The 25,591-nt window shown below is 32.8% G+C and overlaps 3 protein-coding genes across 3 annotated transcripts; all 3 read left to right on the top strand.

Moving 5' to 3' along the window:
• The first annotated feature begins 1,062 nt into the window (after nucleotides 1-1,062).
• Nucleotides 1,063-2,097, top strand: LOC133181560 (uncharacterized). The gene is made up of 3 exons (XM_061316050.1): nucleotides 1,063-1,170; nucleotides 1,335-1,521; nucleotides 1,959-2,097. Exons 1-3 carry the CDS (start codon nucleotides 1,063-1,065, stop codon nucleotides 2,045-2,047), a joined length of 384 nt encoding a protein of 127 aa, XP_061172034.1. The 3' UTR covers nucleotides 2,048-2,097.
• A 3,419-nt stretch (nucleotides 2,098-5,516) lies between these two features.
• LOC133181550 (uncharacterized) lies at nucleotides 5,517-6,724 on the top strand. The gene is made up of 3 exons (XM_061316039.1): nucleotides 5,517-5,609; nucleotides 6,156-6,354; nucleotides 6,648-6,724. Exons 1-3 carry the CDS (start codon nucleotides 5,517-5,519, stop codon nucleotides 6,722-6,724), a joined length of 369 nt encoding a protein of 122 aa, XP_061172023.1.
• A 4,809-nt stretch (nucleotides 6,725-11,533) lies between these two features.
• Nucleotides 11,534-23,478, top strand: LOC133194097 (actin-interacting protein 1-like). The gene is made up of 16 exons (XM_061330067.1): nucleotides 11,534-11,650; nucleotides 13,299-13,423; nucleotides 13,526-13,616; nucleotides 13,721-13,868; nucleotides 14,113-14,293; nucleotides 14,637-14,714; nucleotides 14,855-14,935; nucleotides 15,291-15,382; nucleotides 17,154-17,295; nucleotides 19,208-19,289; nucleotides 20,355-20,508; nucleotides 20,744-20,822; nucleotides 21,026-21,136; nucleotides 21,283-21,456; nucleotides 21,788-21,938; nucleotides 22,060-23,478. The coding sequence occupies exons 1-16, from the start codon at nucleotides 11,632-11,634 to the stop codon at nucleotides 22,164-22,166; spliced, it is 1,815 nt and encodes a 604-aa protein (XP_061186051.1). The 5' UTR covers nucleotides 11,534-11,631; the 3' UTR covers nucleotides 22,167-23,478.
• Nucleotides 23,479-25,591: the final 2,113 nt, after the last annotated feature.

Below are 25,591 nucleotides of genomic sequence, written 5' to 3'. Positions count from 1 at the left end.
ATTAATGAGCCGTTTAATTTGATGATCGTGGGTAACTGAACTGGTATCTTAATTATATTCAAATAAAATATGAAATAAAAAATGGAATCATTGGATATAAAATTTATCATTTTACTCTTAGTCATTCGAAGATCAATTAAACGATCTTCAGATGAAGAGTCAATTTTTAATTGAATGAATTAATACTGGAGAATGCACAGGTTGATAACTACAGACAACAAACACCAGATAGAAATTCACTAAACACATTAATTCAATATATTTTCCCTTCCAAAAAATTCATGTGTATAAGACCAAAACATTTTCAATCGTTAAGCTATGTTCACCACACCAAACTTTAAGACGACCCCAGAAGCAATGGGTTGAATTGCACAGCTGAAAATTTAGCCTAACTGAAAACTTATAGATTTTCTTCCCTGGAAATTGTACCTTGCTTCTATCAAAATTAAAGTTTAAATAAATGACAGTCTTCATGAGTGTAGTTTTTTATTCATTTTCTACAGATATGAAGCCTTTTTTCTTTTTTTTTTTTTAAAATATTTTAGTTTGTGTAGCTAAGTAAAATAAATGTTGGTCACAGTAAACTAAAAGGCGAACTTTTCGACGAAAGAATGTTTACTTCAAAAACCCTATAAATCTTCATCATTTATTTTTAAAAAGCACCAACCTCCAAAAAAAAGTTCACCATTGAACATAAACAATCTAATTAAAATCAGACTTCTTAGATCCGCGCCGTATATACTCTGCGTAAGAGTGAATACGGATCTACATGTGCAAGAAGTCTGATTTGATTATAGATTGTGAACATAGATTTATGAAATTAATAGTTGAACATGATTATACATATACTACACAGTAAACCATTTTCTCACTTTTATTAGACTGCAGTAATTTAAAACATTTAGTAATATGTTATCAACAAAATGATCTTAATTGAGCCGCTGCAATATCTATAAATGTACGTTTTAAAATCTCCCCTATCTTTGAATGATGTAGCTAGCCTATAAAAGGCTTAATTTTCAGGCTATTGAGACGTCGATATTTGTTTCTCTTTCTTTCAAGATGAAGTTCTGGATGCTAGCTGTGAGCCTTGCAGCCATTTTAAGTTTTACCCAAGGGTTTGATGTCTTGACAAGAAGTAAGAGAACAGCTGTTGAGAGACATATCAAGGTAGGATGTCAACTTTTCATTATAAGACCGCATGGCCTACGAAACAGAATCCTTTTGTAGAGATGCATGTCTTTGTCATTTGTTAAAAAATTAGCTTATTGTCGTCCGGATTAGCGATTTTAATATAATATAATATTAATAATATTATATTATACTATCCTTAGGTCAGACAGGAGGAGAAGTATGATATGGATTACCTGATATTTAATTATGGGGACACTAACAAGGACGGACTTTTGTCGGAGGAAGAGGTTAGAAAGCTCTTCAATTGTGGAACCTTCGCTCCCCACGTGAATGACATTATACTGAAACTTCGGAAGCCTGATGGCTCCCTGTCTATGGATATCGCGGGTAGGTACATGTAAATTGCTCGGTATGCTTAAGATTTTGCCAATAAGGCATGTTAGTAATCTATAGCGTTGTTTTTCGATTTGTTAATATATTGTAAGAAAGTAGAAATGCAAAATGTTTGGGTAGAACTCAAAAAAGGCACAAAGAGAAAAAATGTCATAAACAATCCCATTTTTCCCGCAGTTTATTTAGGGATTTAAATCATACTCACTAGTATTATAACGTCACATTCCAAAAAAAACTGAAATTATGCAAAAGGTTTAAATACATGTAAGATGTAGAATTTCTTGGAATTCCGGTCCCTGAATCCTTAGCCGATGAATTGATGCATATGTGAATTAAGCCTTATTTACCTGGACTTATCCGTTGTAACTTGTTCGTTGCTTCTTTTTTAATGCTAGAATGCACAGCCATCTAAGAACTATCTTATTTTGTAGCTTGGCGGGCAGTGGTGTTCACAGAGGCTGATATGAAGGATTTGACACGGTCTCCTTATGTGCTTATTTTATCCAGGAATAATAAATAAATTATGGAATACCATTTTCAACTAGATAAATAAAGATATCAAAATTATAATGTGATAGTTGTTATTATTGTCAGTAAACTATTTTACATGTAAATGGCTCAGGTTAGTCTTTTAAATCATAATATAATATAATATTAAAAAAATGATCAGTCATGAGCATTCAATCTTATTTTTTAATTTCTTACACATTGCGTCTCCCGCATGGCGCAGTGTGTTTGAGATAGTTATAAGAGTAATGAATCAGCGTCGATAAATAACGATTTGATATCCTTACGTCGTAAATTGGAATAATTAATCCACTGCAGGAAATGGAGACAAACTCATCGAATAAGACCGTATAAACCGAGTAACCTGGCATGGAGGTTAAAAACATTTTCTGTACTCCAAAACCATACTCATGCTTAAACATCCACTCTAAATTGTATAAAAATGTTGAGTTTGAGTATGCTTTTGGAGTACAGAGTTTGAGTTTTAGCACAGGGTACGAACTCAAAATGTTTTATAACCTCCAGGCCAGAAGGTGCTGGCACCAAAAAGATCTACTGCTCAATAGCTATATGTTCAGTGTAAATGTCTTAATATGCAGCCTTCCACAGGCAATTGATGCTTTTCCAAGGCTAAAAATTCAATCAAACTAACACAACATGCACACTGCAGCTATTTGTAGAGGCGCTGTACATGATCGGCAATTTGATTTTAATATCCATAATTAATTATATTACGATTGAATACCTGAAGACATCTCGTTTGTCATACAGTTGGCCCTCATCGTCTCTAGTAAATAAAACATCCAAAAAATGAAACTAAATCTGAATGTCGAGTTTAAGGCCAGAATGAGTGTTTTCTTCTTCTCATGTAGAAGTTTTTGAATAATATAAATTCTGCTTCATAGGAATAGAAAAACAGGTCGGCTAATAAAGGAGTATAATTCCAACAAATTGCTGGAAGACCTGATCACTGAGAACTATATAAATGCATCCCTTTAATAGATGCCTCTAAATACTTTTACATCTTTATTTCTAAGGATTTTTATGAAATTTAGAAATCCGATATAGGTAGGGTAGATCGAACTCACCTTCGTTAAACGGAATGTTAAAAGTTTTAAAGACTGAAATCTGATTTTGAAGAATCTCATCCTTAGAAAGAAGTAATTTTGCTGTATATTTAATTTTTTTAATATTTAAGTATCAAGTCTTAAACTAAGGGGAATATGGATGACTGATATATGATGTCCACCCTTGTATACTCAGCTATTGATTAGGGTTAGATACAGTTTTTACATATATTATTAAACAGTTAAACAGATTCTGCATCTCCACATATCTACACGATATATTTAATTGATAATTTCCACTTTCTTTGTTATCTTATTCAGCAGTTACATAAGCTTGTTCAATAAGTGTGTGCTTTGCAATAGCATAGAACAGTTTTTAAAACTATAAAGAAAACAAAATTAAAGATTTCATGATACCTTTATCATTAATGCCTAATAAAACTTTGTAACAAAAATCCAATCAAAAATTGTCTTCGGTTGATACTTAGTATACTTGAAATTTTACGATTTTTTCTCTTTGATATATCGAGTTATTCCTGGGCCCTGATCAAAAGTTTATAGAAGCATCCTACAAAATGTGTTTAAAATAAAGAGTTGCTCTCTAAATCAAGTGCTATGTCATGTTCTAAATTTTGAATTTACCAGGTGGGAGTAAAAACAAAATTTAGAACATGATAGCTATTTTACTTTGGCCCTAAATGAGTCTAGCTGAAACAGAATTGTTTGGTTATTATCATTATTTCTTGATAGCTTAGAAGATTAATTATGGAAATTGGAGAAATTATAAAAAATACCTTTGAGGAATAAAATGGTACGAGGGTCGTTCAATAAATAATGCAAAAGGTCATCTAAAAATAGGAATAGCATGTAAAGCAGATTAATACTTTCAATACCTCAAAACATTCCCTGTTAATATTTACACATGTCTAAAGTCTTTTTACCCATGACCAGAAAATCTCAGCATACTCATTTGTAGGGATGCCCTAAAGACACTGATGAATAGCACTTTCCATGATATACAATGTATCTGAAAATGTACAATCTTCCTTTGATTACTTTCGTATTAACTTTCTGGGTGAATTTTTTTTTACATAAAGGTTACTATTAATAGTCCTTCCTTTTGGCTGTATTACATGTTTTACTGGACTTCTTGAATTAAAAGAAAACTAATAAAACATATATGGAACCCTTGCTTCTCTTTGCAATAATAGGACGACAGTTTTCTCTTTTATTCCACATTTTATTCTTGATATTCCTTTTCGGCTATAAAAACTACACCCATGTTTCGTCATTCATCACTCAAGTTTATAAAATCTTTTTTGTAAAAATGCTTATTTTTAAATAGACCATGCATTTGCATACCGTATTTAACGTGTGTTTTCTCATAAGCATTTGTAAAGAAATAAGGCACCCATCTGATTGAATTATTGTTAAATTTATTTCATTTGTCAGAACTCTAAAACCTGTTATGACGATGAAATGTTTCGTATTTTAGCAAAGTCTATCAACGGAAATTTGGCATTTTCAGATTTCATGCTGTTCACAGTATCGATATTTATTGGTGCCCCTACAGATTTCGAACGACCAGTTTGACTGTAATCTTTTAATTGTACTTTTTTTTCTTTCAAATTTCCAAATCCATCTGAAAACTATATATAGCGTGAAAGACTAGTTTTCCACATATCAAAATCATATCTTTAATATGGGTTATTCAGATATTTATGTAATGAAGCACAGTTTTCATATACGCCCTCATTTTCATCTTCTTGGCAGATATAATTTCTAAACAGTTTTCAGTTCAGTGTAGTGACCATGCTTACTTTAAAAATGAATTCATTTGTGACAACAATAGGAAGAAGCATGGGGTTTTCTGTGATTAGGAGTTCTTTAATAGAACTTTTCAACTGTTAAAAAATAAAATTAAATACTTCTACATTTATTATGATAAACTGTATGTTGCATTACTTTTTGAATGACCCTCGTAAATAAAAGTAGAAAAAGAATGTTTTTAGTATATTCTAAAATTGACAACTCCGTTCGTATATATAAATTCAAAAGTCAAGGTGAAAATGAATATTAAGTAGATTATATCTCCTATATTTAGGAACCCCGAAGGTATCATTCCTTGAACTTTCACATCATTAGATTTTGTGAATAATGATGCTTCTTTTATTTTACAACTCTTTTTAAGTGTACATAACTATGTTTGCCAGAAATATTTTGCTGGTGATTAACTATTATCGACAATTTTATAATAACAGTTCAAAAGAAAGCATTTTGTGAACAAACATCTTTATTGCGCGTATTGCACCTTGTGGCGGATGTCCCTGGACCACCGGGTTAGACAGGAGTCATATAAAACCTGTCCACTCGGGGCAGGTTGTTTCTTACTTGGTACTGATTTCGGTGATCAAGATGCGCTTGGCGGTCATGGTAGTGATGGCTTTGGTCTTATCTGTAGAGGGACTGGAATTCAAGAAAAGAGATAGAGCGAATGCTGATTTGATGGTCAGTGATTTTTTTCTTAGCAGTTCAAACGGGTAAAAATTGTCTTTAAGATTACATTACTCAAGTAAAAGGGGTGGGGTGGGGGGGAGAAAACGGTAAAAATTGAAACTATGAAATAGATAAAAATTTATGTATTAATTTCTCCATTTTGATGAATTTCAGAAGTGTATGAGATAGTAATCAAGACATGATTTATAACAAGTGTTAGTAAATTATTGATTTATTGATTTATTTATTTATTTTACTTCATTTTTTTTATTTCAACGAATTAAGCAGGAAAATTAATTTTCTCTCTGAAGAATTTAATTATGAAACTTGCAATAAACTGCATGGTCTGAAACTTTTGATTTATTTAGGATTTTTTAGCTACGAGACAAAGTACATCCGCCTCTCAATTCAACTGAAATGTGATGTTATACTAATGTTACGTTAAATCAAAAATGAAACTAAAATTAAAATATATCGAATATTGTATATTACATGTTCAAAAAAGAAAGAGAGAACGGGGGATAGCAAACGACACTTTATCCACTTTTAAATTTGTAGAATCGAGAGAAGCGCGCGACAGAATCTGGCGTCCTTGACCTGCTATTTCAGTTTGGCGACTCAAACAAGGACGATAGATTAGATGAAAAGGAGGTTCGAAGTTTATTTTGTGGGCAATTGTTCGCCTCCCAAGTCAACGACATTGTCATTGCCCTCATGTCACGTGACTCTGATCAATCTAATAGTCTAGACCTCAATGGTAATAATTAAACAATTTATTTTAATACGTATTGAATTCAATCTGATTGAAATCAAATACGGAACATATCACTTTAAATCAAAATATTTGTGTGATCAAAACACACTTGCAATTTTCAGTCTAATCTTCGCCTAGTTTTGAATCATTTGTACTGAAACATAGCTCCGCGGAAACGCAAAGGCGTTTCAAACTGTTTTAAAGTGTCCCGTAAGAAATAAAATGCAGAAAAGAAATTGGTTATGTAAAGTTTCCCGGATATGTATTTACAGTGTATGTGTTTTTTTCTTTTTTAGAATGGCGATCCATTGTGTTTTCAGAAGCTGAGTTGCAAACATTCCGGAATTCTCCAATGTTCAATATCCTGGCCTAATTTTTTAGGAATATTTGAGTTGTGATATTTTTTTTGTTATGAAGCAATAAAGTTCATGGTGAGTTTTATGTATAATAGTACTTTTTGTTTTGTTCTGTTTTAAATTCATACGAATGAATTACATTAATTTAAAGAAATAAAAAGAATGATATTGGAAGGAAAATGCTCGGAAATAAATAAAAAAAATATTTGACTTAAAAAATAAATCAAACAAAAATTATTGAGTAAATTCATATTGCTTTTTTTTTTTTAGAAAGAAAAAGATATGTGAATTGAAACTAACATTTTGATGCGTCATTTAAAGTATGAAATGATTATATATATATATATATATATATATATATATATATATATATATATATATATATATATATATATATATATATATATATATATATATATATATATATATACATAGTTTATTGAAAAAATCATAATTTGAATTTCATACTTCGTGCTGAATTTTGTTGACGTCCATCGAAATGGATGCTGTAAATTATAAAGCTAAATGTACACTGATATATAAGTTATGTTGATGGACCTTTAGAAACGAAAGAAATTAAAACATGTACATGTAACATTAAAAAAAATACACATAAGATTTTATCTAATGTTTAAACAATTACGAAACAGTTGAAGCATATTTGTAAAAGGAATATGGAGTCTACATGTATGTTTTGATCAATAGTGAAAACAAAACAGGCATTATTTTCATTTGAAGGAAATAATTGTTTTTTTTAAACAAGATATTGTACTCTGATAATAAGCAAAATCAATATTCCCAAAATGATTCATGATTTTATTCTGTTTGAATTGCAAAGTGTATGTAAAATGTCACATAATATTGCACATATATAACAAAAAAAGTGCAAAATCGACAAACTTGCATTTTTATTCAAAAACAAAGAACTTAAAGACTCATGGTCTTACAAATATCTCGGTATTTTGTTTAATGCATCTGGCTCTTTTGTGAATTTTTAGCATGGTTTATATAAGCTTGGTTTGAAGGATTTCTTTCAACTGATAAAAATGTTTTGGCAATACTAACTTAAGGCAAACATAGCATATTGTTACGCCTTTTAGACCACACTGTGAAACCTAACTATAAATTCAAAATGTGCAGCTTCTTAAAACAAAATTTATTTATATTGTTGAAATTTCATAAATAATTTGTATGAGGATAAACTATATGAGATATGGACATAACGAACAGTATTCAAGCTCATAGTCCATTTAAATTTTACCAATCGGTAGCAGAGCAAACATGGACCTCCAAAACCTTCAGAGGCGGGATCAGGTGACATGGAGAAGTAAGCATCCCCTGTCGAACGGTCACACCTGCCGAATGCTCCTTGTCATGATCGGATAAACGGAAAAATCCAAATACTATTCAGTGTGTAAATAATGGCCTAGCAATTTGTATGAAAAACGTCAGTCAGCATTTGACTTATTGATTTATTGTATTTGCTGATAAGGTCATTGTATCGACCATAGAACTTACGAAATGATGACTTCAAACGAGACTGTTGATATCCTTGTTTCATCAATTTGCTGGTTGATAGTTTGCCTCGTTTTAAAAATTGATCGTTCGTAGAGCATGCTCTCGTATCAAATAATCTGGGAGACAAAACCCCATATGCAGGTGATAAGGGTATATTGCTAAATAAGTAAGGGAAAATGATGTGTTGAATTTAAGTCATTACGTGTTCATAAAGTTGTGTTGTTACCATATACGTCTTTCTCTTGTCAAATATCCAAATATGAAACAGATGTATCAGACTCTGTGGTGTCTTTTGTTTCAAATTCACAGGGATACATCGAATCGACATATGAATGGAAGTTTAACTTTTGTTTAATTGATAGTACGTCGTCGATATATCAAAATGTCAATTCCTTCGTTGGTGTATTGAAGTTTGAGGAACAAACGTGTTGTTTGAGCAGTGTTATCCTCCGTGAAAAAGCCTATGATTTGCAATATCCATAATCACCGATACGAGCCTGTACACTGGTGTCAAAGAATGATCAGAATCCAATTAACTTTCCTAGACTTTTACAAATAGACTATTTAAAACTTTCAAAGGGACAGAGTTGAGTTTGGTGCAATTGTGATGAAGACCTAACTATTTACATAAGGTAGTAGTGAATCAAAGGAGACATCATGTATAATAGGTTTATTGTAAGACCGCGATATCCATGAATACACTTACGTCTCTGTGTACTGCACAGGCACTTGGGGTATGGACCATTTTTCATAAAATCTGGGGTCGTCACCTTTTTCCCATTTTTGTATTCTAATGTGCACTCTATGTTATCAATAATGTAACTCTTTTGTCTCTATAAGCTGATTTTAAATATATCGTTTTCGACTGATGCATAAAAAGAGAGCTCCAATATTTAAAAAGAAAAAAATGGAAAGGGGGGTCCATACCCGAAGTGCCCGTGATCACATTCACATTGCTAAATTGTGGCCTTGAAAAATTCCCAACACCACTGACATTGTCATTGCTACCATATGGAAAGATCTTGCCTAATTTTCTGATCCAGCATTCTTCTCATTTTCAACGGAAAAGTGTACTTGCAAATGGTGATGGGCTATAAGTATGATGGTGAATCTTTTCTGCAATTCTAACTTTCAGTGACAAAATAGAATGATCAGGTAAATTAAAATGCTTGTATAAGAAGCTGCTGGCCCAGTTTAATTTGAAATCTGTGCCCTGATATTCTTCTATTCAGGGAACCTTTGGTTTCGCCAACATAAATTAGCCCACAAAGGGTCCATTCTATTCCGTAGACAACATTAGAAGATTTGCAATTCAGATTTTCCCAAGTTTTGATATAGAAGTTTACTAGAAAACGAAGAGCTTGTAATCAAAACATCGCAGGTTTTACAGTTTTTGACAGAACATTTTAAAGCTCTTTTGAAAACACATATATAGGAGACCCCTTAGCAACGGTTTCAAAAGGGGGGGGGGGGAACCTCCTCAAAAAATCTGACAAGCAAAAACCCTAAACTGTCCAAATCTTGGAATTTGCCAGTGCTCTACCTTACAGTAACAAAATGTGCTCGAGGGGGGGGGGGGGATAAGCATCGAAACGAAAATTACTTTTGCAAAATACTATACTCAGAAAAAAAAGTGCCCCCCCCCCGGCTTCTACGGGGCGGTAAAAAAGCCTCCAACCATGCTGTCATTGGTTATTAGAAATATTCATTATACATGTATTATATTGAGACTGTATCTGACTGTGTTAAATTTTTGCAACATATTGACAAATCATGACACAAACTCTTTGATGATTATTACTTGCAAATCCATTGGAACAGAACAAAATGTTCTATCATAACAAGAAGAATTGTCAGTTGAATAATGTTTATTTCTTACATATAACACAGAAAAGAACTTGTAGAATATATTCAAAATATTAAAACAAAAATTTTTCCACTTTATCAAATAAGAATAAATTAATGTGGCTCATGACAAATGAATGAAATGAAATAGTAACTTGTTCTGCGGAATAAATATGTAAATGTTTTCAAACAAAAAAAAAGACTTCACAGGATGAATATAGAACCATGCACTACATAATTATCTAAAGTACTCAGTGTTACTTGGAGACGTGTTGTTACTTTTATGTGATTGATGTCTCAAACATTTGGATCTTTCGCCCTCTCTATTGTTTATTTGTTTGTTCTTTTATTTCATTTTATTTTATTTTTTGGTTTGATAAAAAAAAAAAGAAAAAAAATTATTTTTGTTTGATGTTGTTCTCATATGCCCTTGGTCCCAAAATTGGAAATAAAAAAAATTATAACTTGCTTTCTGTATCAATGAAATCTTTAACCACTAGATTCATAATAAAAGGGGAGCAATATTTGATAAATACAGATAAATTGAATCTTTTGTACCATGATGTCATATAATAGCATAACTGTTGTTAAAAAGATATAACTAAATCATATTGGGTCATTTCACAGGTGCTTGGGGACGGGACATCCCCCTTTTCGTGTTCCGTATCCCAAGGGTTCTCTGACTTTTTTTAAATAAATATTTTTGTATGAAAAATTCACAAAGTATATATTACAACTGAAAAATCAAAATATGACCTAAAATTAGCCTTTTGTAAGAATTCACACTCTCTGATTCTAAAAGAGAACTTTTAGTATAAGAGAGTGTGAATTTTTATAAAACATGTAAAAGGCTAGTTTTAGGTCATATTTTTAAATTTTTCAATTGTAATACTCTGTGAATATGTCATAGAAGGATATTAAAGATATAAAAAGTCGAAGAACCTCTAGGGTACGGAAGTCGGGGGGGGGGGGTCCCGTCCCCAAGCACCTGTGGGTCATTTCAGCAAAGCAGTTTTCAAGTTAATTCTTATTTCAGTACTGCATATGCAGATGGGAAAGTAATCTTCGGTAATTATATTAAAAAAATAATACACTGACCTATATTCATGATGAACCTTAATTGCAATATTAATTGATCATCAGTTCCATTTCAATTTTCAAATTATATATTTGTTGATTTGTTTCTTATATGGTTTGGACGACGCTGATTCTCAAAGTATTTTTGTCTCAATAATCTTTAGATAATGTCAGAGACATATAAAAAAGTTTTTATATGTCTCTGATAATGTGCACTGTTTATATTTTGCCAACAAACGGCTTTTTAAATCAACAGGCACAAAATTAAGATTTTGGATGTATTCTCAATTAGTTCAGTTTTTTAATTTTTGAAATGACTCACTGGACCTTTTCTTTCGATTTGAAGTTGACTGCATGCTCTTACCATATATGGAAACAAGGAAGTCCCTTGGTGTAATGCGCATGCGTTATTTTGGGTTATTTTATTTCCGGATTACAGGCCGGTGTGTTTAGACTTGGTATAATTCACTTAATTCTACAGAAAATGGGGAGCTATGAACAAGGTAAGGTGTTGATCCCAGTAGAGACGTGGAAGTAAGGAAATGCTTTCTCTAAAATTCTCAGAATGCATGCAACAAAAATACTTAGTTCGAATTTTCTCAGTACGGAAGCTGAACATCTCGGGCTTCTGAGGTTGAACAGTTGAAGTAATGTTGCCAAGAGCATTGATGGTTGCTACAGATCATTGATGCACTGCATGTATTTAATACTGCTTATTCAGATTAAGAAGTGTCATGTTTTAATACTTCGTTATTAAACAATAGAATGCCCCTCCCCTTTTAGATCTTTATATTTTATCTAGACCTAGCCCATCAACTCTAACAAACGTTTTTCTTAAAAAAAAAAAATAATAATAATAAATAAAAACAAACAAAGAAACAAAAGTATTTAAAAGACGAAGTGTAAGTTTTTTTAACACCAGTGTTTACTATATAAATCCCCAAGGAAACTATAAGTATTGTGACACAAGTTGTAACAGGAAAGGAGAAAATGTATGACTGGACTGGGAATCGAAATTAGGACCCCTGCATTACTAGCCAGGTGCTCTACTGGTACCCAGGCCGATAACTACAGTGCAAACCATTACACTCCTCCCTCCTTAAATTGTCTTCGCCCTCAAAAAAACACACAACCCAAGTACTTGTTGCCCCTGGCAGGACTGATCAACGACACCAAATTATGTAACAGGAAAGGAGAAAGTGCATGGCTGGACCAGGAATTGAACCTGGGACCCCTGCATCACTAGTCAGGTCCTCTATCAACTGATCTACCCAGGCCGATAACATTGGTCCAAACCATTACTCAGATATCTTATCACATTCATGTACAGTATCTCAGTCACAGTATAAACAGATGAAGTCAGTTTCTCACATGGAAATTATGTTGTTAACCAACTATTATTCACAGTAACTTTTATTCATGCATTGTTAGTTTGAAATTTGAGTCAACTAATTTTCATGACTTAGGAAATATTCTTTGTAAATACACATTGAAATAAGTAGTTCACAGCAAGAAATATTTATGAGTACAGCAAGGACAAGAAACCCATTGATATTTCTTGCACGTGAATAAATGTTGGTTTACAGTAATTGGTGATAAAGCACTGGCTTTAAATATCCATGATTTTATACCAATGTTTTTGCATATATGACTGCATATGAACTTTATGTTGTCAGTACCACCTCTGGCATAAAACCTCATCAGTTCTGTCACTACAAATATTTCCCTTTTTGTTTACTTTTCAGAGAATACTGGCAAAGCAATTTTTTTAAATTTCTTCCTTCTGCATAGCTATTAAGAGTTTGTTTGTTACTGGTACTAAATTTATCAAATATTCAAATGTGAATAGAATTGCTGTAAATCTTTATAATTATACTTTAGTCTTAATTTTACTGTCGACAAATTACTTCAAAAGTAATACTGTGGTATTTTTTTTAGCAATTTTAATACACTACATGTATTGCTTTGACACTAAAAAAAATCATGCTTGTTATAAGACTTTTATTTTACTTTTTCTTCAGTTGAATATTTTAATGAAATTCTCAAGACACAAGAGTATAATCATTGAACTTATTTTTGGATATGTCTAGTCATTTGGTGGCTGTTTCATGTGAAATATGTAATCTGTAAATGTATATTTGTATTTTATAGTCAAGTGCTTTGCAAGTTTACCAAGAACAACAAGAGGCAAGCCCCTGGTCCTGAATGGAGACCCAAAGAACAAAGCCAACATGCTGTATACCAATGGAAACAGCGTCATAATTAGGGATGTCGAGGTAAGGAACTGAACAAGTGGACTTTGCTCCACATTTTGGCTATAGTGATTTTGTTGAATACTTGTTTTAGTTAGTGATTGAATCCTTTTTTTTCATTATCAGAATCCAGCAGTTTCAGACATCTACACTGAGCATGCCACTCAGACCACATGTGCAGCTTACTCCCCCAGCGGATTCTATATAGCATCTGGAGGTCTTGTAACAAAGATTTCTCTGCATTGAAGAATTTTTCTTATGACAAATTTGTCATTTTATGTTTTTTTCATAAGTTTTAATAGAGCATTTTTTGTCTTTTAGACATGTCTGGTAAAGTTCGGGTTTGGGATACAGTAAATAAGGAGCACATTTTGAAAAATGAATACCAGCCATTTGCTGGAGAAGTGAAGGACATAACCTGGTCTGGAGACAGTCAGAGGATTGCAGCAGGTGGACAGGGAAACCAAAAGTAACCAATCACTGACTAGCAACAGATTGTCATTTAGAAAAATGGTCTATGTCCATAAATGTTGTTGCAAAATCTTTAATTTAGTAATTACATGTTATCCTCTTTTGGGGAATTATAAGTTCATGCAGACAGACAGTTTAAAAACCTTTAAAGTCTAATGATATTTACCTGTAAATTTTAAAGTAAGAAAGAATGATCAAGTCTGGGAACAGTTCAAATCAAAGTTTGATGTTTATTTTTACAGATTTTCTCATGTGTTCACTGCAGACAGTGGGAATTCCCTGGGTGATTTGATTGGTCACAGTGCTGCAGTGAATGCCATCAGTTTCCGTCCAGAGCGGCCATTTAGACTGGTCAGTGCCAGTGAGGACAATAGCCTCTGCTTCTATGAGGGCCCACCATTTAAATTCAAAGTCTCCCTGAAGGTATGTCAGTGAACTAATTAGTGTTTAAGTTATATATAAGAATTGTCAAGGTTAAAAAAGAAATAGTGAATACAGCTATGATTTTTTAATACACATAAAAATTTGTTTTATCTTTTTTCACTGTTAATCTTCCCAAAATCCACTGTATCTTCAAAATCTTTGAAAATAATTATTTAAAACTTCTTATAAAAGGCTGTTTTCATTTAAATTCATTTTCAGTAATGAGTCCAAAACAAGTAGAAAATTTGATAGATGGCTGTGCAGTTTTTATAACAATCGGAATTTGCAGTCATTTTTTTTAACTTAAAAAAAGTGAATTGACTGTTTTTCTCTTACTTTGAAGGACCACACAAACTTTGTAAATGCAGTCAGGTACTCCCCAAAAGGAGAAGTATTTATTAGTGGTGGCGCAGACAAAAGGGTATGTTTAATCCATGGCATAAGAACTATAATTTTAAATAGTTAATTAGCTTTAAAACTAAACTATAAATAAAAGATTCTTTTTAATGGAGGATTGCCATATTTATTTTATTAAATGAATGTGTTTTTCATTTACCTCAGGCTTTTATATATGATGGAAAAACTGCTGAAAAAATTGGAGAACTTGGTTCACCTTCTGCACACAATGGTGGAATTTATGCTGTAAGTATGCTATACAATGATGGAATTTATGCTGGAAATATTCTGTACAGTGGTGGAATTTATGCTGTAAATATTCTGTACAGTGGTGGAATTTATGCTGTAAATATTCTGTACAGTGGTGGAATTTATGCCATATGTACTTTATGCTGTGGTGGAATTTGTAAAATATTATGAAGTAAATGTTAAACATTCTTTTGATTTCTTTATTTATTTTTATCAACCCTTTCAGCATTTGCTTTAAAGAAAAAAAGTAGTATTAGTTTTGTATCCAAGAAAAATTTCAAAGTTCCCTGATCTCTTAAACAATTTTGAATTTATTTGTGGTGTTGCATATATAAATTGTCTCCCTTTACAGCTGTGTTTCAATGATGATGGGTCACAAGTTCTGACAGTGTCTGGAGACAAAACGGCCAAAATATTTAAAGTTCCCAGTGGAGAATTAGTTCAGTATGTTAACTCAGATTTTCACAATCTACATTTATGTATGTATATCATCTAGTGAAAGTATTCTCATTATTAAAATGGTTAAATAAATTTTGAATAACCTGGTATCTTTCTAAAGGGTCTTTCAGTTTACAAACAAGAACTGTGAAATGCATGTCAGGTACAATCTGTTCAAGAAATATTGGCAGTTTCATATTTAATATTAAAAATAATAGTTCAGTTATGAAGTTAAATTTAAATTAATAAATCCATTGAATTATATTTTAAATGTTTTTCCCCTTGGGGACATTTGAGAAAGAATTACTTTGAGTTTTCATCTGTTGAATGTTTTTTCCCCTTGTAGGAAGTTTGAGATAGAATTACTCTATGAGTTTTCACCTGTTGTATTTTGTGTCCCTTTGTAGGAAGTTTGAGATAGAATTACTCTATGAGTTTTCACCTGTTGTATTTTGTGTCCCTTTGTAGGACGTTTGAGGTAGAATTACTCTATGAGTTTTCACCTGTTGTATTTTGTGTCCTTTTGTAGGACGTTTGAGATAGAATTACTCTATGAGTTTTCACCTGTTGTATTTTGTGTCCTTTTGTAGGACGTTTGAGATAGAATTTCTCTATGAGTTTTCACCTGTTGTATTTTGTGTCCCTTTATAGGACGTTTGAGATAGAATTACTCTATGAGTTTTCACCTGTTGTCTTTGTAGGACGTTTGAGATAGAATTACTCTATGAGTTTTCACCTGTTGTATTTTGTGTCCCTTTGTAGGACGTTTGAGATAGAATTACTCTATGAGTTTTCACCTGTTGTATTTTGTGTCCTTTTGTAGGACGTTTGAGATAGAATTACTCTATGAGTTTTCACCTGTTGTATTTTGTGTCCTTTTGTAGGACGTTTGAGATAGAATTACTCTATGAGTTTTCACCTGTTGTATTTTGTGTCCCTTTATAGGACGTTTGAGATAGAATTACTCTATGAGTTTTCACCTGTTGTATTTTGTGTCCCCTTGTAGGACGTTTGAGATAGAATTACTGTATGAGTTTTCACCTGTTGTATTTTGTGTCCCTTTATAGGACGTTTGAGATAGAATAACTCTATGAGTTTTCACCTGTTGTCTTTGTAGGACGTTTGAGATAGAATTACTCTATGAGTTTTCACCTGTTGTATTTTTTGTCCCCTTGTAGGACGTTTGAGGTAGAATTACTCTATGAGTTTTCACCTGTTGTATTTTGTGTCCCTTTATAGGACGTTTGAGATAGAATTACTCTATGAGTTTTCACCTGTTGTCTTTGTAGTACGTTTGAGATAGAATTACTCTATGAGTTTTCACCTGTTGTATTTTGTGTCCCTTTATAGGACGTTTGAGATAGAATTACTCTATGAGTTTTCACCTGTTGTATTTTGTGTCCTTTTGTAGGACGTTTGAGATAGAATTACTCTATGAGTTTTCACCTGTTGTATTTTGTGTCCTTTTGTAGGACGTTTGAGGTAGAATTACTCTATGAGTTTTCACCTGTTGTATTTTGTGTCCCTTTATAGGACGTTTGAGATAGAATTACTCTATGAGTTTTCACCTGTTGTATTTTGTGTCCTTTTGTAGGACGTTTGAGATAGAATTACTGTATGAGTTTTCACCTGTTGTATTTTGTGTCCTTTTGTAGGACGTTTGAGATAGAATTACTGTATGAGTTTTCACCTGTTGTATTTTGTGTCCTTTTGTAGGACGTTTGAGATAGAATTACTTTATGAGTTTTCTCCTGTTAAATGTCTTGACCCTTTGTAGGACGTTTGAGATGGGTAAGACAGTAGAGGACATGCAGGTGGGTTGTTTGTGGCAGGGAAACAGCATTCTCACAGTGTCGTTGTCAGGGTTCATCAACTACCTAGACGTAAACAACCCCTCCACACCACGACGAGTGTTAAAGGTGAGACATACTTAGACATTAACACCCCCACCCCCTACACACACACACCACAGTGAGTGTACTTAGACAACCCCTCCCTCCCCCCCCTCCCTTCACCCACCCACACACACACCACAGTGGGTGTTAAAGATGAGGTGTACTTGGACATAACCCCCCCCACACACACACACACACACAAACACACACCACAGTGATTGTTAAAGGTGAGACATACTTAGATATAAACCCCCTTCTCCCCCCCCCACCCCCCCCCCACCCCCCTGTACACACACACACACACACACACACCACAGTGAGTGTTAAAGGTGAGAAATACTTAGACATAAACCAGGCCCGTAGGAAGCAATTTCAGTTTGGGGGGGCACAGCCATACATTTTTTTTCAGTTGAAAGTTGAGGGGGCACTACCTAAAATTTATTGACAAGCCAAAAAAAAAAAAGGTCATCACAGGTTTTTATTGAGGGGGCACAAGCACATATTATCTATGTTTACAATAGTAATCTATATATCGGCAAAATTATTGGGGGGGGCATGGCCCCCCGTGCCCCCCCCCCTCCCCCCAGTTCCTACGGCCAAGTAAACATCCCCCCCCACACACACACACACCACAGTGAGTGTTAAAGGTGAGAACTACTTAGACATAAACACACACCCCCTTCCACCTAAACACACACAGTGAGTGTTAAAGGTGAGAAGGTTGTGGTATTATTAATGTCTTATAACCATCCCAAAGCTCTCTTTCTTCTGATCAGGTATGCAGTGTCAAAATGGAAAATACCTTCTGATGATATACATGCTCTTAAATCTTTTTAAATGCATTTTAAACTGTGAGTTTCCTGTTGAAAGAATGGGTGGACTTAAGTGTCCAGAAAAAATGCCATAAATTAAAATGTCATAAAATGCTTACTTCTTTCTATCATATAAATCCCCGATATCTTAACTGTACAATGTATATTTGTGGTACAGATATGAATTTAAAACACGCTCTTTTTGAGAAAAACTAAATAAATATCGAAGGCATGGGGCCCACAGATTTCTTGAATATCAATAGAGTATCAGGGTCACACGTTTTTCATCCTCTGAATACATACCGGTAGTCAGCGCATTTTTGTCGGCTGTTCTTAAGAAAACTGTAGTTTTATATTGAACAAAAAAATGTCATATTAAAAGGAGCAGAGCCCACAAATGTGCGCTCATACTTAAATTTACAAAAAAAAACGTGTTCAAAACAAACTTCTCGCTTCCATTGTTATGACTGCGTTGACCTTGATTTGACTTTGATTGACCTGTTCAATATTACAATTCATCACCTGATGTCCACCTGCTAGTGTACTCGTGAAAACAGTTACTTTGTATTCTTCAACCTGACCTTGATCCAAATCACTTCTTGGAGCTTGTTTGGTTGCAATTTTCAAAATTTAACAAATTAGATGTTATTATAATTTCGCGTGTCCTCACATTTTTTTTAAATTTCATATTAACATCGCTATAATATACCATACACAAATTTCTAGAGAGAGAGAAATGTTGACACTGACGCTGATCGATAGCCCCGCCTCCTATTAATATTGATTATGTGACTTAAAAACCACTCCGGGTACATATCAAATTCTGGACGGTGACACTAATGTATCATTGCTTCAATTTTGATTCATAGCAACAAGGCAGTGCTTTTGTACAAATTTTCTACCTAATACAATCCTGTATACATAGCTCTTTCTATTGCTTGTAAAATATTTTGGATTCATTTCATTTACAGCTTGGCAGAGGAATCGCAAAAAGATCCAAAATAGGGCATTAAGTCCACTCATTCTTTAAATAAAGTTAAGCATATTTATCATGATAGTCATGAGATGATGATTATATTAATGAAAGAATACTCGGATTTGACTTTTTCTTTTTTTTTCCCCAGGGACACAATAAACCAATCACTGCCATGGCTCTTTGTGAAGGGACAATCTATTCAGCTGCTGGAGCCCAGGACTCTCATATCAGTATCCTGTGTTTATATCACTAATCACCAGTAGAAATATTGGATATCTAGACATTTTACTAGATATCTTTGTTTATATCACTAGTCACCAGTAATAATATTGGATATCAAGATGTTTTACCAGATATCTTTGTTTATATCACTAGTCACCAGTAGAAATATTGGATATCTAGACATTTTACCAGATATCTTTGTTTATATCACTAGTCACCAGTAATAATATTGGATACCAAGATGTTTTACCAGATATCTTTGTTTATATCACTAGTCACCAGTAGTAATATTGGATATCTAGACATTTTACCAGATATCTTTGTTTATATCACTAGTCACCAGTAATAATATTGGATATCTGGGCATTTTACCAGGTATCTTTGTTTATATCACTAGTCACCAGTAATAATATTGGATATCTGGGCATTTTACCAGATATCTTTGTTTATATCACTAGTCACCAGAAATAATATTGGATATCTGGGCATTTTACCAGATATCTTTGTTTATATCACTAGTCACCAGTAATAATATTGGATACCAAGATGTTTTACCAGATATCTTTGTTTATATCACTAGTCACCAGTAGTAATATTGGATATCTAGACATTTTACCAGATATCTTTGTTTATATCACTAGTCACCAGTAATAATATTGGATATCTGGGCATTTTACCAGGTATCTTTGTTTATATCACTAGTCACCAGTAATAATATTGGATATCTGGGCATTTTACCAGATATCTTTGTTTATATCACTAGTCACCAGAAATAATATTGGATATCTGGGCATTTTACCAGATATCTTTGTTTATATCACTAGTCACCAGTAGAAGTATTGAATATCTAGACATTTTACCAGATACCGAGTATCCAAAAGTACAACAGCACAAAGTCACTAGTCATAAGTATCATTTTTATTAGATATTTAAGCATGTACATGTAACTAGAGATCTAAAACACTATTCTTGTAACTAAGTGACCAGTAGAACTGTCCTAATTAACAAGGCTAGACTGTATAGGTATAAATATAATGTGAAGTTTCAGTGTTGATTTCCTGAGCCTTGGTAAGATTACTGGGATGCAGGAACCGGAGAGAATGACCGGTTTACTGGTACCGGTCATAAGAACCAGATTCAGGATATGGTAATTTCTAATGGAGAATTAATCACAGTTAGTATGGATGACACCCTCAAGTTCTCCAACGTGGGTAGTAAACAGTTTGGGTAGGTCTTCATTTTTAATTTTTTTTAAATGTTTCCTCATAAAATAGCATTTCAGTCAAGTTGATAATTACAATGTACTGGTTCTTTCTGTAATGAGTTAAAAATTTTTAATTGCATTTCATTAAATAATAATGTTTTTGATGCCATGGACTTTGAAGTTTTAATTAAGACAAATTCATATTGTTTTACAAACTTCAGCATTTGTAGTATTAAGCTATCTTATTTTTTGTTGTAGAGAATCCCATAGCTTAGAATCCATGCCCAAAGCATTGGCAGCAGGGTCAATGTTTGTGGTAGTGGCTTGTATCAAACATGTGAGCATTGTAAATCAAACTGACAATTTCAGACAGAATGAATTAATGTTGTTGATAAATCAATGAGAGTATGCAGAGTTTTTTTCTGAATTGTAAATTCAAGAAGCCAGCTTGCATGTCTTTGCAGATAATAAAAAAAAAATCAAACTATGATTCACATAAGATGTCTGATTTCAAAGGACTCTTTTGTTTTTGTATTTTAGGTGGTCGTTTTCCAGAATAGAGCTAAGACTTTCTCTCAGGCGGTGCCTTATGAACCAGCCAGTGTGGCCATGCATCCCAGTAGACCTGTGGTAGCTGTCTGTGGAACCACTGTAAGAAAAACTTTTTATCTCTACACATGTTCAGTGAGAATGTGAATTATTTAAGAGTTATTTCCCTTTAAAATGCAACGCGTTATTATTTTTGAATGGACAGGGTGCACCTTAATATTTGTTTTTTTATTTGTTCTGTTTGACAGGACAAGAAGATTCATCTGTACAGTATCAGTGAATCCAATGGAGCCCTACAGGAATTACAGACCATAGACAACGAGGGCGTGGCGGGGGACATGATGTTCTCTCCTGATGGCGAGTATCTGGCGACAGCTGGGGTCGATAGATACGTCAGGTGCTTCAAACTTCCAGATTACGAGGTCAGTATTGGCTTAAGTCAAATCAGCAATTTTATTATTTAAAACAAAGTATGACTGTACAAGTGATATAAATAAAATATGTGGTATTATCAGATGTTTTAATTTGAATTACCACAATAAATGAATCATGAATAATCTGCAAATAAAAAATCAAACAAATTAAATTTTGATCAGATATCATTTTATTTTCATGTGTTTACAAACTTGCTACATGTATATAATAAAGGGAAACTTTTGCAAAGTTTAAAAAAAATTGAATCCAACTAATGTATAACAAATAAGAAGTCGGAAAGTTTTCTTTTTAATCTGTTACAAACTGTTGTTTTTACAGCTGGTGTTTAGTGATCCCACGCACTCGGCTCGAGCCACGTGTATTTCCTGGTCTCCCGATTCCTCTTTGTTTGCCTCAGGTTCTCTGGATCAGGGTATCGTTGTGTGGAAACCTACAGCTCCTCACAGTAAACGTAGTCTGGTCATCAAAGGTTAGACAAAATCTCAGCAATATTTAAGACCCTTGGCAAAAATATTTTATTTTTTTCAACTTAAAACGAAGCCTGAAATGACCATTGTAGAAGTAATTATGATGTAATATTCTATTTTTAGGTGCACATAAGATGAGTCATCCAACGAGAATTTGCTGGTTAAACAACGACACCATTGTATCAGCAGGACACGACAGTCACATTAAACAGTGGAAAATTCAGTTCTAATTAAACTTAGATAATAGACATTCATTCTATAAACTTGTAGTATTATCATCATTTCTGTTAGGATTGTGGCCATATTTGAGTGGATGTGTTCATATCTATAGAAAACCAAGGACTATTTTTCTATTGCATTATGATAATGTTTCACATTTTATTTAATGTTGAATATAATGATATAACTGCATTTCTATTTTTTCAAATTATATTATAAGATACTACACATTTTCAGGGCAATTTAGAGAAAATCTGCTGCACAGTAAAGACGAAGTAAAACCGTCTGTTGTGGGCAAATTTTAAATCATTATTGTCCAGATTTTTCCATTTTGTTTGTATAATGTAAATTTTACATAAAAATATATATTTAAGAATGATGTATGAATTGTAAAGCAATACAGTTATATGATAAAGTATAACTATATTTTAAATTAGGAGCACTAAAAAATTTGGGAAGTGTTTTACATGAAAATGTATAATTAAGAATGATCAATCATGTGTATATTTAAAAAAATGGTTAAAATACAATGTACAAACATGTATATATAATTAATGTCTGATATTAGAAATCTAAGAATCTTCACAAACTTTTGGTTTTTTTTTAACCCAAGACTGTTTATTGTTCATACCTATGGCTGCAATATACATGTACATGTATAAGACTTTTCTGTTGTGCAGTTATTAAGTGTCTTTTAAAGCCTGTATTGACAAAACTGAATGACTACATTGTTAAATTTATATTAATTGTGACTTCAGTGTGATATTCCTGTTTACTAACACTTCTGTTTCAATATTGTAGGTGTGTTGGTTACTGAAAGTCATTTAACTAATATGTTACTAAATAATTTGATGTATCCCTTGTTTTATGCAAAAGCCACTTAAAAAACCAAGCATATTAAAATAATTGATGTAACAAGTCTAAGCTGTGCTTCCCACTCAAGTTCTGGGTGTTATGACTACATTATTTACTTTAAAGTTATGTTTATATTTACATTGGATGGTTTCTGTGAGAATGCTCGCACTTCTTTCAATAAAAAATCCAAAGTTGTATAATAAAAGTTGATAAGTTGTATAGGGAGACTTATAGCTCAATCTTTTTCTTGAGATAATTGGTCTGCTACTTTCTTTTTCCTGAAAGCAAATATGAAGGTAACACAATGAATTTCACAAACACAGTATAGGACAAAGTGTCCTCTTACCTTTAATGTTTTATGTTACATAGTGGCTTTATAAAAAGAACTGTAGTATTATATTGAATCTACAAATCATCAGTATGATGCATTACTTTAACTCTTAAGAATTAAAAATGATATATTAGTAATTTTATCTTATAATTGTTTGATGGTGAATAAGAGAGTGTACAACTAATTGGGGGGGGGGGGGGGGGGGTAAAAATGTCGATAATCTCCTACTTCTCATATATTCTTTAAAGTAATATGAGCTGCAACATTGATTTCAGAAATTTTTTTTGCAAAATTGTAATTAACTATTTCAATGACGGAAAAAGAACATTTATAAACTTCTGTTGTTCATATTTGTGATGGAAGAGCTATTTATAAGCTTTGATTGAAGCAAAGTTACATTATTGTCATCCTGTACAATATTGATTTCTTATATATTTACATTTGCAAAATTTATGTTTTCTCTTAAATAACACTATTTGAACAAGTCGTTTTTACACCTGTGTAATAACAGGTTTGACATGTGACCATAAATTGATTGTTTAGTCATATTAGTACGTAATTTCATATTGGCGTCATAAGTGATCTAGGCGTTCAACACATTCAATTTATACTGTTGAAATTTGAAAAAATAAATAAATTTATGGATTAAAACTATAGGACCCAACTATTTGTAACAAATCATTCACAAATGTAAATATAAGTAATAAGGTATCATTATTAAACGTTTATCGGGATTTAAATATGGATTGGCACGTGATCAAATTTACCATAAAGCCCCTCGGTTTTGATCACATGACCAACCCGTATTTACATCCCGATAAAAGTTCAGAAATGATACCTTATTTCTTAAATAATATATATGTTTGATTGTACAGAATCCTTTACTCTGAAATTGATACTTTATTTCTCTCTTCTTGAACAAAAAGGTTTAAAATACATACACATTTATCATAATAAAACATTTCAACAGAGAAATAAATTCTCAAAAGTGCAGCTCATATTGCTTTAAAGAATGAATTTAATAGCTATCCAAGTTATACTGTATAACTTGGGTTGGGGCAGTTTACGCTTTATAAACTGTGAAGCGGTTTATAAAAAAAAGTGTAAACTGTTCCAACCCAGGTTATACCAGGATAACTTGGATAGCTATTGCATTCATTCCATATTATTTAATTTAACATCACTAAGTGTAGAAAATAATACAAGGTCTCCTTCGCCTTCAAATTGTACATAGTACATACACATTGTATGTTAAATGTAACGCCAAGAGGATTGATACGTTTTTGACGTAATTATAAGTCATTGTGGACGTATGCAACACAGCTAGGTTATACCATACAAGCTAATTTTTTTATCCAATCAAATGACGCTTTACAACCAAAATTGAATTATTTCATTTTATCTTCATCTTTGAGTAGCTTTTCTTTCTGAATATTGAAATATTGAAGGTCAACAGGAATTTTCTGATTTAGTTGCTTCTGTCATCATCACTGTTGCAGAGATGGTAACATGCCTTTTAGTGGACTTTTGCAAGAAGTGCTGACTTTTACAGTCAGCGGTTACTTTGACATTTAAACCTGCGTTATTTTTGTATTTATATGACGCAGAATCAACAATTGTTATTTTCATTCATATGTCGACACGATATATCCCGGTAAGATTGAGATAAAAGATACCACAGTCTGACACATCTGTTTCATATTTGGATATTTTATTAGAAAAAGACGTTAATGGTAATCTAACAACCAAGTTTTATGATAAACGTGATGACTTTTAACTTTTCAATCGTCAACTTCTCTTACTTATGCAGCAATATACTCTTATTACGTGCATATGGGGTTTATATCTCTCAGTTGATTCGATACGCAAGAGCATGATCTACGTATGAACAATTTCTAATACGAGGTAAGTTATTGACAAACAAGTTGATGAAACAAGAGTATCAGCAGTCTCGTTTAAGGTCTTCATTTCGTAAGTTCTATGGTCGATACAATGACGTCAGCAAATACAATCTATCATTTAAGTCAAATGCTGACTGACTTTTTTTAATACTAATTGTTAGGCCATTATTTATACACTGAATTGTCACGGATTTTCCCGTTATTTCCCGATCATAACAAGGAACACACGGCGGGTGTGACCGGTCGGCAGGGGATGCTCATTCCTCCATGGCACCTGATCCCACCTCTGATGTTTTTGGAGATCCGTGTTTGCTCTGCTCCTATTTTGTAATATTTAATGGACTTTTGA

The sequence above is a fragment of the Saccostrea echinata genome, unplaced genomic scaffold, assembly GCF_033153115.1.
Source record: "Saccostrea echinata isolate AGI-Se365-2 ecotype Australia unplaced genomic scaffold, CSIRO_AGI_Sech_v1 ptg000001l, whole genome shotgun sequence".
Taxonomy (NCBI): domain Eukaryota; kingdom Metazoa; phylum Mollusca; class Bivalvia; order Ostreida; family Ostreidae; genus Saccostrea; species Saccostrea echinata.
The sequence above is the reverse complement of the archived record's forward strand: the minus strand, read 5'-3'. Positions and strand labels throughout refer to the sequence as shown.